Raw genomic sequence first — 19,359 nt, 5'->3', positions numbered from 1 at the left:
TTAGTCGACTAATCAACGATAGTCGACGACTAATTTAATAGTCAATTTGTCGTTACTTTTTATTATATTGAGTCAGAGTGTAGTAAAGTTGAAAGTTACAATGACATTAGGCTAACTTTTTGGACTATTTTAGCATTTATTAAGGTTTTTTAGGCTATTTTGGAGTTAAATATTTCAGCTGCATGGTAGTTTGGCTAATTTAGGCTTTTTTCAGTTTTTTTAGACTAATTTGGCATTGAACTAATATTTCAGCTGGATATCAGCTTCAGCATTTTAACTATCAATTTCAGCATCTTAAGCTATCAGGACTAGCATCTTCAGTTGCCAAATTCAGCTTACAGGATTTTATATCCGTCCATTTGGAGGGTCGGATTTAAAAAATAAATTTCCTGAACACACTTGAACTTAAACTCCCCCTTCGAATGGAGGGGAAGGGAGAAGGGAAGTAATCAGATTGGGCCTTACTCTCACAAGAACAATATGTTTGACGATATTTGTGTGACCCAACAGTATGTCATGACCAGTGACATCAGTCTCATAAAGAGGAATGACACTGTTTGGATTTAGACAAAAACTGAAGTGCAGTGTCCAGTGACCACAGATTTCAGTAGTTACATTCTGCTGATGTGTTCAAGCTGAATGCTGTGAAGTGTCTCACAGAGGACCTAAGGAGTAAACATACTGTACCAGTGTACATACCAACTGCACTGGAGCACGAACAATAAAGCAGAGTTTTTAGTGCAGACAGGGATGGTGAGCAGTGAGCCCTGTTGTGTTTTTGGCACAGTTCACCACAGCTGTGAAGAGGCCCTTGGTTAAAAGCTGCACATGCTCTGTAGCAGCTGCGTGGGGTAAATGGAGGTCACAGCTATTTCACTGCACGGAATGGACAGTACAGCCAGAGTAGACGTCAAGGACCATAGCAAGAACAATTTACATTTATTTTTAGGTGGAACCTTAAAGATTTGTCGATCAAAATGATTATCGTCAGTTTTTCCTGTAGTCATTTACCAACATGTACACCAGTAACTAACTGCTTGTTAATGCACAGGCTGGAGTGGTACATGCTAACTCAATCTGTAACTGTGTCTAGGGCTGCCACGAGTAATTGACTATTAAAATAGTCGACGACTAATTTAACAGTCAATTAGTCGTTACTTTATATTAAATGGAGTCAGAGTTTAGTAAAGTTGAAAGTTATGATGGTATTCTGCTAGCTTTTTGGACTTTTTTAGCATATATTAAGGTTTTTTAGGCTATGTTGTTGCTAGCTGTTTTGGCTAATTAAGACTTTTTTTCAGTTTTTTTTAGGTTGATTTGGAGTTTAACTAATATTTTAGCTGCATGCTAACTGTTTTGGCTAATTTAGGCTTTTTCAGCTTTTTAGGCTAATTTGGCATTTAACTCATATTTTAGATGGCTATCAGTTTCACCGTTTTCAGCTATCAATTTCAGCTTCTTCAACTATCAGCACTAGCATCTTCAGCAGCCAAATTCAGCTTACAGCATTCACACTATCATTATCACAGGTAATGCTGTATATCTAGTTTTTAGATAGTTTAAAGCTAATGACGGTTAAGATGTGTTTTATATCCTGTTTGTGCATGACCCGACTAGTCGACTAATCGGAAAAAATAATCGGTCATTAGTTGACTATTAAATTAATCGTTTGTGGGAGCACTACTCTGCTCTTGTACTAAAATGATCTCTCAGCACCAGCCCAATTGCTCCATAAAAGCTCTTCTTTATCTGCCTAAATGCACTGACCTCATCAATCATCTCCACGTACAGACTGTGGTTCCTCGGCCGGGCTACAGGAACCTTGATTTCAAAGCCCCCATAAACTGGAGTTTAAAGTTTGGATGGGCAGTGTGCCGCTTACATAAAGCCAAGCCACTGTCCAGTCTGAGCTTTCGTGTTTTGATTGGTGCTCCTAAAAATAGAAGGACACAGATTTGTTGGTCGTCATTCAAACATCCACAGACGAGCAGGCAGGTCAAGCTTCTGTAGTTATTACATTGTTATGTAACTGAGTCTTCTCTGACCTCTGAAAAACATCAGTGTGTGCCCCCTTTGTTTCAGACATTTCTTTTTTTTTTTTTACTTTTCTTTGCTTTTAATAAAAATCGTTTTATTGGTACTAGCTTGATAGACTATTTGCCTTCATGAGAAAATTATTTTTGGACAAAAAAAATGTTCTCAAGCCATCATTTGAATGATCAAACAGACAAAATGTAAAAAAAAAAAAAAAGAATAGACATATGAGAAACTGTAGCCAGCTTGTGTGTTTAGACAGACAGCCGGGTTGTTGAAAAACATGCGATAAAGACATGTGGTCATTTTGAAGCAAAGGTCAGGTATTTATCTCCCTCTACAACAAACTCAGTTCAAACCCTCCAGCTCTTTGTTCCGTCTCTTTTTCCACTGAGATTTTGCTTCAACTGACCACCAACTCTTACTCTATTGCTGTTTCCTATGTCCTGTCACTTCCTCTCTGAAGTCGTGTGAGTTGGTGGAGGAAATGAGTCGACCGTAGGTTTCCTGTCTCTTACAAGTCTGGTGTTTAGTGGGGACAGTTTTGCTGCTGTCTTTGAGTGTTTAAATTCCTCCTCCGATGAAAATCATTTTTTTGGATTTTTAAGATGTATATGTGGCATTTGAACAAATATTAAAATAAATCATTTTGCTTTTGAAGATTTACGCTAGTGAGACTCAGAACTATCATAATCAGGCAGGGGAGGTATCAGGGGCGGAGCTCCAAAAGCCACGCCTCCTCAGAGGAGATTTTGGAAACGGACTTCAGATCAACATGAAAAACGGCTTTTTAAGACATCTGGGTTGTGGGATTTTGGTTAAAAACGTAATAATCAGAATTAAAACACCACTGGGAAAGTTTTTTTTTTATAATAAAAATGGTCATAGGGGGACTTTAAGATCAGATAAAATAATATGATTTGACCATCCCAATACATTTTGCTTTAAGATCACATTTCTTTTATAGCTAGATGGTTACAGAGCTTATATGAGTTTGTTTAAAGTCCAACTATATTTAATTTTTTTGCTAGGGGTCTTTAGTTAGGATTACGCAGTTTTTAGTCATTTTGTCTGTGGGTGGAGCAACAGGAGGTGATTAGAAATTCACCTATAGGTTGTAGATGGAAGTAACCCTACATCAATATCCCAGGATTCCCTTGTGACATCCTCTTCTGCTAGTTTACAGCTACACACAACTCCAAGCTAACATTAGCTTTGGAAAGAAAAGTTATATTATTGCTATCCGGCTGTAAGTTCTGATCCAGATTCCAGCTCAGACGAGGAAAACAAAGATGTTCATGGATTTATTTGTTGTAAGTGGATGATCAGAATAGAGCGGAGCAGAGACACTTTTGCCCAGCCATGGCAGTTGCTGTTCCACAAACTTGAGCTTTTTTCAAACTGTGCTCCTGCTCGTCACACTATGACTAAAGAAATTCTCAGAAACATAGTTTTAATCTTAAACTCCCATAAATGTCCTCCGTCATAAAAAAAGGCTACAAGAACATGTTAAAAACACCATTTTTAATGGAATGGGTCTTTAACTAGATGTTTACCCTTTAACTACGAAACTCTGTGTTTTTGTTTTTTGGTTTACTGTAATTTTTTAATTGTTTGCACGATCAACGTAATTCATTGATCGTGTTAGTCTGTTTAAGGTACAGTATTTTCAAAGAGTTTGTGTTTAAGCATAATAATTTAGACAAGAAAATGTTCTGTGAATGAGTCACATCACGCGTAAACTTTGGATGAACAATCGTCTGACCAGAGATGGAACTGCTCTGTGCGAGAAATATAACCTCGTATTTCTACAGCTTTTACGTTTCCTTGAGCTTAATGTGAAACTTTACGTCATTGGTTCAGTTAAAATCAAAATCTTTGAGGCTGCTGTCACGAGGACACATCAGTGTTTCATCACGTTGGCAAAGTCTTCAGTAATCAGTAGTAATTTAGTTTGTCATTTCATTTTCACCTGAAAGGGCATTAACAAGCTGCCGTCCTCCTGTGCACCCTCGTTATTTTTCTTCTGTTTTTTAAAAGCGGGCTGACTGCGTGACTCAGCCTGCTTTCTGTGGTCGCTCTCCACAATCAATGTTCCCGTCTGTGTGTGACATGTGGCCTGTGGTGACTCATCTTCTGCGTCTACGCTCAGAAACTGCAGCTTATGTAAGGCCAGATGCTGCCTGGATTGATGGGGGCTGTAGGATCTCAGAAACAGTTTTGTAGAGTGAATTGATTTTGGGTGGTCAGCATCCCCCTCAGGTTTATCTTGCTGTGCCCCATCTCCTGGAGTAGCAGTTGGATGGAGCTCAGCTGTGCAGCAGTCTTCTGTTATCCTGATTCGTGTTGGCATGGAGAGATGGTTGAGTATTTATGCAGTTTAAATGTGAAGGGGGATAACATGCGGTGGCACATGAATTCTGCACGTGCACAGCTATTGATTTGTTTGGACACTGAGGTCGTTCAACTCCAAACATTATTTGGGGGGTTGTTTACCTCAAGAAGGTGAACGTAGCTGTGTGCTGCATGTTTGCTAGAACTCTGTTTCTTTCCATGAAATTGTTCAACTCATTCTGTTGTGCCTTTCCCCTTTTTTAAACCGTAAAGCTTCCAGAAGATATCCATCCAGTCCTGCGAATGAAAGCCCTCCTCAACCAACTGTAGAGGTTTAGCAGCAGCTAAATCTCATAATTTTTATGTTAAAGTCCCCCCGTGACATTTTTTTTAAATTAAAAAAACATTCTCAGTAGTGTTTTAATTCTGATTATGACGTATTTAACCAAAATCCCACAACCTAAATGTCTTAAAAAGCCATTTTTGATCTGAAGTCTGTTTCCAAAATCTCCTGAGGGGGCGTGGCTTTTGGAGCTCCGCCCCTGATCCCCCTGTCTGATTATGATAGCCCTGTGTCTCACTAGTGTAAATCTTCACCACTACTGCATATAGTCAATGTGAAGATACCATCTTCTCTTCTCCAGAACCTGAACTAGACACTAGGAACAGATGAGGGTTTAGTGCATGTGCAGCAGAGCTGTTGATGGAAAGAAGATCATTCATTCAAACAGAGTCTGTCCAAGACACTTTGATTGACAGGAATTCAAAAATACTCGGAAATTAAAAAACAAAATGATTCCTTATTACATTTGTTCTCTTTCAGAAGAAAAATGCCACACAGACATGTTAAACTCAAAAAAGAGGATTTTCATCAGAAAATCATATGTTTTGTTCGTTTATCCTAAGTCATTAACTCAATCAATAATAAATTAATTGTGCCTCTATTTATTTTCATCCTCCCCCCCTCCTTCACTCAGCCTCTGATACTTTATCTGTGCTGTAGATTTACACTGCCTCAGCTTAGTTGTGAGATTGGTAGCCTGAAGCAAGTCAGATGCAGTTTTCATATAAAATGGGTCAATAAAAATACTACTCCCCCCCACACACTGCTGTCAGTGCCCCCGTCTGTTCTCCTGTGCAGATGGAACTGGGCTAGTCTAATCTGCCTCCTGTGGATTGTGTGTGTGTATAATTATAGTCTAGAGCCACAGTATCTTCAGCAGCTCAGGCCTGGCTTCCACACAGCACAGCATCTATGCAGAGTATGCACTCAACCTACAGCCACCATGCAGATCAATGTGGACAGGAAAAGAACAGTACATCCTTTAATACCAGCAGGATCCACGGGAATTAATGCTCAATACAAACAGTGTTTGTTCTTTTATAGTTTTGATTACATGGTCAGTTTGAAAACATGCACGAAGAAAGAAAACTCTCACAAATGTTCATTTGTTGGGTTCTTTGTAGTTATCAGCTCCTATCCTTTAACTGTGGACACTTTACCTATATTGATCTTTTGAACCACAGTTACTTGTGACATTTTATATTTCCTTTTTTGGATCTTTAACATTAAGTTTATATCTCATTGTTGAGGCTCTACTTCTGTCTTTCTCCTTCTCCTCTGAGCAAACACACTCATGTTCACTGGGATCAGAGGAAGGCAGAGAAAGAGGAGCAAACCACACAAGCAGATGCATGCAAATGCTCATCTCTATTTACTCCCAAGTGCAGTTCAACAGTTAGTGCACCCAGATTTTCCAAAGAAACAAATGATGGAGGAAAAACAGGGATAAAACAGGACTAAATGTCCTGATACATCACAATATTGATATTTTAGCACACCCCTACTTACTCTTTACACATGCACAACTTAAAATTACACCAGCTTGAAACTAACTACACATACAAATCTGTAAAAAGTACGCTCCAGTCGCCTGATACACACACACACAGAACCACATTTACACACAAATTAGATGCAACTCTTCTCATGTCTCCAAGATTCATGTCTGAATGCTGCTAGAATTCTGGGTTATCACAGTTTTCTTATCAACCGCATTGAACTTAGATAGTGAAGAGTATCTGGTGAAAACTTTTCCCTCTTTCTTAAACAGATATGTCCCAATAATTAATACAAAAAAGTCTAAGTACACTTAGGACGGAACTGTTTTCTCTGCTTAGATTTTCTAACTGTTATGAAACAGCTGCAGAGCTGCATGCTACCACTCATCCAGCGCTCTCACCTCTGCTCTTCTAGGTCATGTTGAGTGGACGATAACATAATCACGATGTTTTGAACTTCTTAATTATGACCTACTGAACTCCAAAGATAATGACCTGCTTTTGTAGTGGTGTGAATGCTCTTTTTATGGTTGTTTCTGTTTGAAGAGAGCAAAGACTCTGGAATAGATATCATGTCCAAAAATGTTCTAAAGATGAGACATTTATGTCTCAGTAACTGTAATAAATACATTTAGACCACAAGTGTCAAAGTAAAGGCCCGGGGGCCGGATCCGGCTATTCTATCCGGCCCTCCCGATCATTTGTTATTAATGACCCGATGTTATCTTGGGCTCATTTCTAACTTGGATAATTTTGACAAAATATATTTTATGTAGAGTAAAATATTGAAAGTTATTTAAGGTTTAAGTTAATTTATTCTGGAATAATATTCCTGCCTTTTTATTAATCATATTTATGTTAAGTTATGGTTTTAAAGTTTTAAAAAAATGTTCTTTCTGCTAGCCTTTTCCGCTATTTTTGGATTTACTAAGATTTTTTAGTCTTTTTTGAAGTTTAGTTATTTTTTCAGCAACATGCTAGCTGTTTTGGCTAACCCAGGTTTTTTTTTTAAGTTTTTTGGGCTGTTTTAGATTTAGACTGATAGTTACATGCTAGCTGTTTTTGCTAATTTAGGCGTTTTTTCAGCTATTTAGTCTATTTTGAAGTTTAGTTATTTTTTTCAGCAACATGCTAGCTGTTTTGGCTAACCTAGGTTTTTTTTAGGCTAATTTGGCATTTAGCTAATATTTTAGCTGAACATCATCATCAGTGTTTTCAACTATCAATTTCAGCATCTTCAGTGACGAAATTCAGCTTACAGCATTCACACTAGCGTTATCACAGGTAATGATATATATCTAGTTCATGATTATGTTAATAAGTTAGCTTTAATTATTTAGTTTTAAAGTGTTTAATAAATGTTTGTTTGACCCACGACCTAAGGTGTGTTGTGGATTTTGACCTCTTGAGTGATTGAGTTTGACACTCCTGTTTTTGACCCTTTCAGAGTTTATGCCTGAGTGATGGTGTTTTATGGTGTCATAGAAACATTGTAGTAGAGCAGCTTTAGCCTGGTCTTGCTCAGTGAAACACAATCGCACTGTTATTTAGTTTTTTTATGAAGGAAATTGACTAGTTCTTAATTTAGAGTCAAACGTTGGTGTGTGTGTGTGTGTGTGGGGGGGGGGGGTTGTACTGTAAACAAATCCAAATTGAGCAGACAGGAAAGGCAGGTGTGATGACGAGAGAAGTTGACAGAATGGAGAGGCAGGACAGAAAGTGAAAGAGAAGCCAGCGTCAGACTGAGAGGAAGTGAGTGTCTGTTAACACCGCCTCCCTCCCTCCCTCTCTTCCTCTCGGTCTTTCCCTTTTTTCCCCTTCCTCGCGTCGGCGGCAGTTAAAATGTCGGCTTTGTAGCTCGTGAGCTGCTTTCTCTCTTGCTCTTCACCATCTGTCGTCTCTCATCAAACGGGAAAGAGAGATTTAGTTTTTCTCCGAGTGGATCATATTTTGTCCTCCTGCTTTGGCTGGTTCAGACCGTTCTCTGCCTGGTGTTTGTACAGAGCGGCTGCCTGATGATACTTGGATTCGGAGGGGAAGGTAATGTCTCTACTTTCTGTCTCCTGTCTTCTCTTTAGATCTTCTTAACCATCAGTAGTAGCTGAACTCTGAGCGGATGGATGAAACCAAGTGCAAATGCTCATTGTGATCTTCAGGGTTAAATGCTGAATGCAGCTTCTGTTCCTGTACAACACCCACCTACTACAAGCAGTCGCATTATAGTGACACAGGAACCACACTTTTGATGGTTTAACAGCCTGTGTGTTTCTCTTGTAGCACAGTTTCTTCTCTCTTTAGCATGCTCCTGGCTGCAGTAGTTTTTTGATTTTCCGGTATTTATTTGCATAGCAAATTTTTCCAATGTGCATAATTACCCGCTGCAGCAACTGTCTGCTGTTTTTCATCTAGAACATGGTGTAATCCTACAAGGTACCTCAACCGTTACATTAGCTTAACTTCAGTGATTACACCACCTAGATACAAAATACAAATTCCTCTACATAAAAGTATTTTCTTTGAGAAATGGTTTTGCAAATATTTATAAAAATACTCCTAAAACTGTAAGAAACCTCAACCTCATTCAGCTTTTGATACTTTTGAATTATAAATCATTCTCATTGCATAACCACTGTCTACAAGAGCTATGTATAACATGTATGCCATCTATTTTTGTAGTTGCTCACTACTAAAGAAATGAAAAAAATCAAAGGAAATTTCCTGTTACCGTTCCCTTTTTGTTTCACTTAATTTGGAAATCCAAAATATTAGTTTTCCACTCAATAATTGAATTTTTATCAGAAAAATCAAACGTCTCATCCATCTATAAACTATTTGTGCTCGTCTGTAATGTCTCTACACATAACTTTTCCCTATAAATATTTGCCACTTCTGACATGTAATATAAAAACACTTGACCTTTATATGAATTTTTTTTCCTGACATAAACGTTAAAACACATTTTTTTAATAGACTTAAAGCCTAAAACCCTTTGAATATTTAGGGATTGGTAATTCCTAATGTCTAATTTTTCTGTTTTTATCTAAAAAAAATCCAGTCTTATTGACTTTATGACTGATGCTCTTTCAAACAGACCACATTCAACATTATCTAGAAAGTTTAACATGAACTTCTGTTTGCTGATATAGACATTAGTGTATGTAGATGTCTTACAAACACTTATAGACATTAGTAAGACATTCACAAATGCTAATCCATACATTATACATGTCATATGAAGTCTTATAAACACAATACTTCTTGTTAATGTTTTATAACTAGATTATTAAGGAATCTTTTGTTATTCTTGTTAGCATGACTGTGATTCAACAGCTTTCTTTGGACAATCGAAGGTTGCGTTCGTCTCTGTGGATTTTATTCTTTTGTTGACATGTTGCCACTCTACACGTGTAAGCCAGATCATGTCTTTTACCGTCTGACACGCTGTTTTTGACCATTACTATATTTATATATTTATATACACACAATAATGCAGCTGGAAGAAAAGCTGAGAATGAGGAGTTCTCTATTCTTTAGAGACACCTTTTGGAAACGTGTGTTTCCTTTAATGTCCTCCTCCTGTGATCCTGTTGGTCGTTTTATTCTTGTCTGCTTTTGGTGAGAACTTTGTGATTTAGACGATCTAGAATCTCTCTCTGTCCCCACAATGCATCAGTCATTGGTAAATGAATCATTCCAGTTCATGGTTGAAATACAGCTCTGAGCGCTGTAATTTTACAGAAACAAGTTGACTGTTTAGATATAATATTGTTAATGGGGTGGTCACAGTTAATTTGCAACAGTTTGGGAGAAGCCAATCATCACTTCTGGTTGAGAAGTGATGATTTAAAGCACGAGTGTTAACTCAATCACACAAGGGACCACAATCCAAAACACACTGTTTTTTTTTTTTTTTTTTAAATCGATGATTTTTGTTTTCACTGGTGTCCATGGCAGGCATGTAATCCTGTCCTCCTTCATCCACATTTTTCGTGGGAGGAATAACACATCAGTGTAAGGCTTGGGTCACCTGGACCCCATAAGATAGCACAAGGGTTACCAAGCCCATCAGTGCCGTACTGCGCCAGAGTCCAGTGAACCATGCTCGAGATACCCCCTGCAAGCCAGCCTCTGCAGGTTTTACTCTGGGTTTCATGGAAATGTGACTCCTGCTCAGCTATGCTACAGGGCTAAAAGAAAGCCGAGCTTACTTTTATTCTCTTTTAATAATGACAAGTAATATTAAGTTTGAAGGTCTTACCCCATATCTATCCAGACTAAGAATCTGTTCATTTAGTGGAACACAATTTCCTTTTCTTGAAGATTCCCGTCTGAGGATTAAACCCTGGAACTGGTCTCTTCCTTCTGATTACTTTCTTCTTTAAAAGGACAGCACTCAGTGCTGAATATGTGGATTCTCAGTCTGGATGGTGTCAGGTGACTGGCCTTTGGTTAACTGGCACACGAGTTTGGACTGCATCTGTGAATCTAGAGCCAGGATGATCAGAAAAGTGATATTTACCGTCAGACGCTGTGCGTTATAAACTACTGGAGACCATGTCATAGTCATGGGCTAACATAACGGTCACAGTAAAGCTATTGTTTCCTATATTTTACAGTTGCTAAAGTGTGATGGTTTTGTTTGGTTCACTGTTGGTTCGTTTGTTTTTAGAATTGGCTAAAGCATGTCACACTGATGCTGTGTCTGATGGAGAGTTCTACATATGTAGTAAGAAACTGCATCCAGAGGAAATGTGAAGAATTTAATGCCAGTTTAAATCTCTGCTTTCATCTTGGTGACTTTGCTGATAACTAAACTAAAGGAGCTTGGTGAGCTGAAGAAGTGTTTGGATGCGTTTTAAGGATTATGGCTGCTATACCCTGCTTTATGTTTTTGCTACTAATCTTTAGACTAAATGCAGAAAAAGGTCTTGAAGCATGAATGCATGAATGGTTCTTTATCATCATCGTCTTCTCCATGGCCGGATACTGAACCGCTGGCTGCAGGTCTTTCTCCTCATTAGGATGGTGATGCTAATTGTAATTGGTCTAAATGTAATAACGTATTGTTTACTTCTGCCTGTTTGAGGGGCATCTGTGTTTTGCCTTCAGCTTGTGCCTCTGCCATATTCATTCTGTTGCAGGAGTCACACTCCAGGATGCTTTGAGGTTTCAAACATGGATCTCTTTCTGCTGCATCTTCAGCTTTTGTTCAGTAGAACTGTCTGGAAAAATGTTTCTAGACTTTAAGGTCTGATTAGCTATAGGCCACTTTAGATCAGGAGTGTCAAACTCAATCACACCGGGGGCCAAAATCCAAAACACACCTTAGGTCGTGTGCCGAACAGAATAAACATTTATTGAAAACAATAAAACTACATTTTTAAAACTTTAAAGCGTAACCTCGTTAACATAATTATGAACTAGATATATAGCATTACCTGTGATGATGCTAGTGTGAATGCTGTAAGCTGAATTTGGTCGCTGAAGATGCTGAAATAGATAGCTGAAAACTCTGAAGCTGATAGCCAGCTAAAATATTAGCTAAATGCCAAATTAGTCTAAAAAAAACGTTAAAAAAAAAAACTTGGTTAGCCAAAACAGCTAGTATGTAGCTGAAATATTAGCTGAACTCCAAAATAGCCCAAAAAATCTCAGTAAATGCCAAAATAGTCCAAAAAGCTAACAGAATGACAATTTTTAAAACTTTAAACATGTAACTTCTTGACATAATTCTGAATAATAAAAATTCAGGAATATTATTCCAGAATAAATCAACTTAAACCTTAAATAACTTTCAATATTTTACTCTCCATAAAAATATATTTTGTTAAAATTCTAAAAGTTAGAAATGAGCTCAAGATAACATCGGGTCATTAATAACAATAAAGTAAAATGACCTGGAGGGCCGAGCTTGATTTTGACACATGTGCTGTAGAGCTAAGGGTTCAGATACTTCATGTTCTTTACAACACAAACTGTTGACGGTTGAATCATCTCTGAACTTACCTTCACTTCTGGATTTGAGGTACTAATTAATTAAGACAATAAAAAATGTAATACCACTAACAAATGTAATAAATATGATAGTCCTCCACTTTTAAATTAAAATACTAGTAAGTCTCACCGCTTCAGTTCAGCTTGATGACTGAGGCCTGCTATCAGCTGTGTTGTAAAAAGCTGCCAGTTCGGTTCTGTTTGGACCAGCTCAGTGTCCAGCCCGAGACTGGAAGGTCGTGAGTTCAAATCCAGGCCGAGTCATGCCAAAGACTCTAAAAATGGGACCCAGTGCCTCCCTGCTTAACACTCAGCATGAAGGGGTTGGACTGGGGAGTTATACCACCAAATGGTTCCCGAGCGCGGCTGTGTCTGCAGCTCACCATCCTGGTGTGATGCTTTTTTTATTTATGCAATGCCTAGCAGATTTCTTTGATTTGCAGTGATTTTTGCACCTTTTGCAAAACTAGCACATCTAAGAAATGTCATGGATGACAGACAAGTACTGGTTGACTTTTTCATGGTGTCCCATTTATGAAAAAAATATCAGTTAGCCCAAAAAACCATACAGTTAATATTTAATAATGATTCTAAGCCGGATTTTTAAAACTTTTACGCTCCTATCAAATGTTAAAGTGTGAGAAAAAAATTCTAGAAAGTATCAGCTTAGTTTAAGGAAACCTACCCCCCCCCCGTTTTTTTCTTAAGTACATGCACATCTGGAAACATGCATGGGCCAGAGTTTCGGGAGTTTCCCCAATTCTGTTTTTCTTCCTTGAATTTTGGGTTGGACTCTTCATCATACTTTAGTAATGGATGAAATGTGTGGATTAGTGCTGTCTTGTGGAAGGATGTGTACGTCTTCATAAAGGCATTGATTAGATGGTTGCTGTAACATCTGGATGTTATCCTCTTTCCTCTGTGTCCCCATTCAAGATATCATAGAAAAAAACCAAAACACCAGCATTGTTCGTGATCATGTTCATAATCTTGACTTCATTATAAAGCTTCACATTCGTGGAGGGCACAAAAAACTTTTTTTTTCTAGAATCTGCTGCTATAGATCATAACAAATGCCTCTTCACAACTGTTAACTCTACATATCACGGTTGTGTTGGTTTTAGTTACCAAATGCTTTTCTTTGGTGTTCTTTGGTATTTTGCCAGCCCACTGCTGCTCACTACGATTCTGCCATCAAATGTAGAATGAGACCTCATTATTTATGAAGTAAATATATTTAATACAAGCTTAATTCATCAGAATATAGTTTATATGAACTTTAGACTGCAGATCCGTGTTGAAACCCACACCTCTTACATGGACCCTACAGAGTTTGTTTGCTAATTGGGTTATTTTTCAGTTTCCATTGGAAGAAACTGGGGTTTTAAATAATGGTAATGTAGGGAAGACATAAGGAGCTGGTGAATTATGTGGAAATAGTCAAATGAGTGTTTTGTGCGACGAGTAAAATGAAGGAGTGTGCAGCTGCAGCCTCCGTTCCTCTGTTGGTGCAGCAGCAGTTGAGCTCAGGCGTCAGGCTGACACACACTCACACAGGCTGTTTGCCCAAGTGGCAAAAGGGAACATCAAAGCAGAGTTTTCTGCGTTTGAACTGTCAGACTTCTCCTACTCATTAATTTATTCATGGCTCCAGAGCTCTGAAGCTCTTCCTCTGTATCCTCCTCCCTTTTTTCCTCCATTCCTGCTCTCCTCGATTCATCATGGCTCCACTGCTGCCTTTCCTTCCTGTAATCCTTTGGTTAGCGCTTTCATTTTTTTCTCCTCTCCTTTATTTCTGCTCTTTCTTTGAATTATTGTCTTTATTTTTTGGACATGTGGTTTGTTATCAGCACCAGCCATTGGATGGAATTAGTTTGTGGTGTTGTTTGTGAAAAGTGAAGCTCTTACTCCAAAGCTGATATTGTGTTTGTGCTGTAATTCTTGTGTAAATAGATACATTCTAACTGGCGGCCATATTGTTTGGTTTGTTTGCAGGCGTTTAAGCCGGTGGTGGGGAAGAACTTGCTGTCGTCAGTAACGGCGGTGGAATTCTTGTTGGATCGAAGACTGGACTTCCTGTCAGAGCATTCAGCCTGCCAACCATACCAGGTAAGGAGCTCCTGCACACCCCCCTCACAGAAACACTCAAGCCAAGTAATCAATCAGGCAGATTTGGACTCTGAGGATCATTGTAATGATGTCAAAGGCAGAATTTGACATAGTGTGTGATTGGGGGTTTGACACAAAGTTACAAACACAAAAGTTACCAGATGTGTTTACCAACATTACCAGTCAGGGCAGATGGTTGCCGTCCTGGTGAATGACAGAGCCCGAGAGTCTTAGAAACTGGCCAAAATCCTCCCACGTAATATTCTAAGGCAGAGGACCCCAAACTTTTTCTTGTGAGGGCCACCTAACTGTTTTCTTCTCTGATGGGGGGTTGGGGTCGGTTTGTAAGCTAACAGAAAAAGTGAAAGTTGAAAAACTTCTGATACTGGCTTGCTAAGCACCTGTCACTAACGCCTGTTCACACCGTACGCGGAAGCGCTGTGAAGCGGTGTGCGGGCAGAGTGCCCGTGGTATCCGCTTAACCTCCTCTTGACATCAGACACGTTTTTTTCTGCGACGGTCGACAGGCACTTCTGCTCAGCTGTGGTTATTTAGAGCTTTTCTTTTTGCTCTGACACCCAAAACCACATACCCCCTGCTATGTGTATGTGAGTCTCAGTGTCTGTTGGTTTGTGTGTTTGTTTTCATCTCTACTGTCTGTTTATTGTGCAAAATTGATTATATTTTGAAAATTGACCGGATTTTCTGGTGTGTTTTGGCGTAACTTCCTGCCAGGATTGATGCGGATCGCTCGCGGTGCATACAAAAAATAGAGCAGACGCTGAAATGATTGTTGCATGGCGGGAAAACGATCGCTCAGAACCGCGGCGAGAGCCTGTCCCAGAGGACCGCCGCACTTCACGTCTAGTATGAACTACACCATAGGTTAACGGGGCGCCGAGTGGAAGCGGCCTCCGTTCACAGCGTTTCCGTGTCTGGTGAGAATCAGGCCTAATACTTGTTAACCATTAGCTGAGGTTGCAGCCTGTAACTCAGCCCCTCCCACAGAAATCTGAAGACACTTCTGTAGATTTCTAACAGTATTTTTTTCCTCTGAGGGTTTTATTAGTAAATGAATGGATGCACTACAGTGTCAGTCATCTAATGGTGAGCAGCAGTGACGGTGCATGCTGCACCACCTTTGATGTGAGCAAAAGTACTCTTTTTGAAAAATAAAATAATCATCAGCTGCTTTTCTTTTAGTTTTTTATTTAGTAAGAAATGAATGTTAAAATTCCAGATTGTCTTTCTTTGATTCTCTTGTACATGACTAAAGTTGTAATCGAACAGATTTGCTTTTAGCAAAAACTTTAATGAATAATTTATTTAGCTCAATTGGAAATGGAACTAAATATGAATTTGTCAATGAAAATTAAACCAGGTCAATAGTCTGGCAGTGATTAACACCCCCCCCCCCCCACACACACACACACACACCCCTTTGAACCATTAATTTAATCTTCTTTAAACACATTCTACATTTTACCTCCTGAAGGTACGTTTGATGGTCTGTTCTAAATGAAATTGAGTTTTTTGTCTGACATCAGATGAGTTCTTTAACAATACTTTGTTAGGAATTAGCTTCATCAGTGGAGAGCATTCTTCCACACAAGGTGTTGGTGCTTTTTCAGTTCGACAGAGTTCTCAGAGATTTGGTGTGAACTTCTAGATCAGTGAAGCTGCAGGCTCCCTTATGTCCTTACGTGTGCATGGGACTGCTACTTCTGCTGCTGACGTCAGCATGAAACAATCTACAGGGTTTGACACACTCGCATGTTTGGCATTGGTGTGTGGTTGCTGCTCTACACGTCTTTGCTCCTGCTTGAACAAAGGCACATTTCACGCTGGACTTGCATTCAGTGTTGGTGATGATCAGTGTTCCAGATGGAGGGGATGTTCTCTGGCATGTTTTAGTATTTTTTGTTCATTTTAATCAGTAGCTTTTGTTGTACGTCTGTGTTGTTTATAGTGTGAAATGCTAATAAAATGTGAAAGTTTATGTAAATATTATCAAAAAGAATGGTAGAAAATGCATTGTTGTGCATCAGCATTGTGCTGTAATTGAGTTTAAACACCGTTCTACATTCTACATGGGCAAACTTCTCACAGCTGTAAGACAGATGTCAGGCCAGAGAACAGTTGTTCCTCCACTGGCTCAGCGCTGTACTGACTCATGAAAATGCCTTTAGAAACTCTGAACTCTCACAGTGCAGGAAAGTCTGACGAGCCTGTCATGACATCTGTGGTCATGTCTTCTCTGAAGGGCAGGTCAATTGTGCGTGTCGTCTGTGGCGTCCAGCGTAAAGTTGATTCTGGCCACTTTAAAACAAAGTGCCTCAATCCAAAGGTAGCAGATCCAGAAACAATTTTTTTTCTGACGGGAACCAAGATAATTGGTTCCTCTTCACATTTGTTGTCGTCAGCTCAGGCTTTTAGCTTTAACCAAACTCAACTTCCCCATCCTGCATCTTCTTAGGAGTAACTTCTCCTGTACTTTGCTCAATGTCATGAGGGCATCAGATACATCTCCAGGGAGATGAGGTCAGTTAAGTTGCACTTCCTATTGCTTCATGTTCAGCCAGGAAGTGGTTTGATAGTGTTGTGATAAAACTCAGTTCCTCGTAACCCTGGTTAATAATCTGTCATCTTTCTTTTCATTCTGTCACATTTGCTCTAGCTTTTAAGACAGAAGCTCTAAACATCTGCTTAACTACTTAATGTTCTTAACATTTGTAGTTCTTGTAGAACTAAGCTTTGATCGTGGTGCTTCCAATAGCTCCTTCATGAGGAGGTTCTAATGCAACTCCCCTCTAACAGTTCACAAATCAAACTTCTCTAATGGGATGAGTTCTTCGGAATATGCAAAAAGAGGACAACATTTATAAAATGTTTGTACCTGATGGCTTTGTATGTGGTTACCATTGACTGTATTTTAGAACTGGACTGAGTGAGTGTGACGTCACTTAGAGAAAACTGCTGACATCGCCATTTCTTCACAATACAGTCACAGAAGCTGCCATGTTGGAGTCAGAAATTGTCAGTAACCAGCCATTCATTGGTCCAAATTGGTTTCAGCCATTGTTTCTATGGCAACCACTCTCACCAATCAGCAGTAAGCTTGTTGAAAGGTCATGCCCCTACCACCTGAAAGCAGGCTTGGGAGAATCTGTCAAACAAACACTTCAAACATTCAACATGATGCTTCTATTGAGGCATCTGATTGGTCAGTTTATGACTTTAATAAGTTGAATTACAGAAAACATACTGTGAAATACAATGAGGATTATCAAGAATGGTTATTCTGTCCAATAGAATGACTGAGTAATAGCTGTTTATTTCTCTATAGAAATCTATGGGATTTTGGCTTCTTGGAGCCAGCAGGTACTTCCTGTTTGGAATGCGACGGGGAGGAGCCACTCAGTCCAGTTCTTATGTACAGTCAATGGTCATTACACTAATCCTAGACTGAGCATTAAACAGAATCCTGTCGTAGGTAAGAGGGAGAGCTGCTGTTGTGTGAACGGGTGTCTGTCATGGCTGCTGTCACTCAGCTGATCAGCAGCAGTGTGTTGTGTTCAAGTAAAAACAGTCGTTATAGTGAAACTTACAGGCGAGGGCTGCATGAAAATGATTCATTTTTTCATTTTCACTGAAACCAGGGATAACGATAGACGAAACAAATGCTGCTACTATGCATAAATGACGGCAACAATTCATTAATTGTAAGACTTTGTTGGCATATATGCAAAAATGGATCCAGGCTTTGCCTTTCCTGTGATTTCATAGTAACAACTTCCTTTCTCCTGAAATATTGTCGTTTGTAAGTCAGCTTGTAAGAGTTGATGTAGCGGTGCAGGAAATCACCTTCACAGCCTTTCACTGCTCACATTAGTCTGGATTTGTTTCTATAACAGAGGAAAAGAGGTGGAAGCAGGCAGAGAGGGAGCATGGTTTCTGATGTTGCTGTGTCTCTGAGACTTGGTGTGTGTGTGCAGGACTCTAGTTGTATTTCTCCGTCTGGAACATTGTGTTCCTCTCTGTGTCAGCCAGATGGGATGACTGTGTTGTGCGCTCACACCCTCGCCCATCCATTTGTGCTTTGGACAAGTCCAAACGCAGCAAGAGGGAGAGAGAGGCGACGGAGCTGCTGTTTCTCTTTGTTTCGGGCTTTGTGGAGTCGCTGCCATGTCCTCTGATGACTCATGCTCAGATTCTGTGCAGACGTTCGTGCACGCTCTCCAGCGCTCGGTTTCCTCTCTGTCCTGTCAGCCGTCACAAATGTTCCACAGACCTGAAGACACAATGGAACCAGCATTTTCATTCATAGTTCAGGAACAAACCTGCTTTTATTGGGTTCTGCTTGAATGAGTTTCAAGTTCTTGGTTTGCTGTTTCCAACTTAAAGAAATGTGCTGAACAAAGCTCTGTGTTCCACGTGACCACTGCTGGCCAAAGTTCACAGGTACTGAGAAAGCCAGAGGGTTGAGGATCACAGAGGTTTTCCTGAACAGTCTGCATGATTCATGCAGCTCTTTCCCCACAGATACGGTTTGAACATGCATTCTCAGTGGGAGACTCCACTGGAGACGGAGCTTTATCAGACAAAAACAAACAGAGAGGATGACACAAGGCTCTGCACTGACTTTACTTTACAAACAACAGACCTATGAATCCATGCAGCAGTTTGAAGCAGCAGTGGTCCAGCTCAGACTCTTGGTGTGACTCGGGGAACCTTCACAGGTTAGACATGTTAGCAAGACTCTGTTCTTAGTAAGGGATGCATTTGTGGAACTTTAGGGCTCCAGAATTTATTAGTAAGATTCTTGTGTTCATTGTTCTGAGCTTTATTTATGGGTTGTTGAGATGTTTGCTTTGACACATTTTGATTTAAGATTTTGTGTTTTTTTTCTTTTGACTAAAATCCACTCAAACTGAGCACACTTTTACCATGCTATCACATCACATCTAAATGTGTCAGATGCTGCTTCTCTTCCTCCTAAGCAGAGGAAGGATTTTTTTTCTCACTAATTTGATGTAATTATAGTTT

General features: G+C 39.5%; 1 protein-coding gene across 2 annotated transcripts in view; it reads left to right on the top strand.

The window, feature by feature from the left end:
- jmjd1cb (jumonji domain containing 1Cb) overlaps window positions 1-19,359 on the top strand; it is a 107,750-nt gene that overhangs the window by 56,586 nt on the left and 31,805 nt on the right. The window contains exons 1-2 of one of the 2 annotated variants that reach the window (XM_024298131.2): window positions 8,021-8,250; window positions 14,200-14,313. Coding sequence is in view for 1 of the 2 variants with exons in the window: in XM_024298130.2 (XP_024153898.1) it covers window positions 14,200-14,313 (114 nt within the window). In the remaining variant the exon portion in view is untranslated. Of the gene's footprint in view, window positions 1-8,020; window positions 8,251-14,199; window positions 14,314-19,359 lie in introns of those variants that run through there. The other variant, XM_024298130.2, reaches the window with a different exon arrangement.

This window comes from Oryzias melastigma, linkage group LG19, assembly GCF_002922805.2.
Source record: "Oryzias melastigma strain HK-1 linkage group LG19, ASM292280v2, whole genome shotgun sequence".
Lineage (NCBI taxonomy): Eukaryota > Metazoa > Chordata > Actinopteri > Beloniformes > Adrianichthyidae > Oryzias > Oryzias melastigma.
The sequence above is the reverse complement of the archived record's forward strand: the minus strand, read 5'-3'. Positions and strand labels throughout refer to the sequence as shown.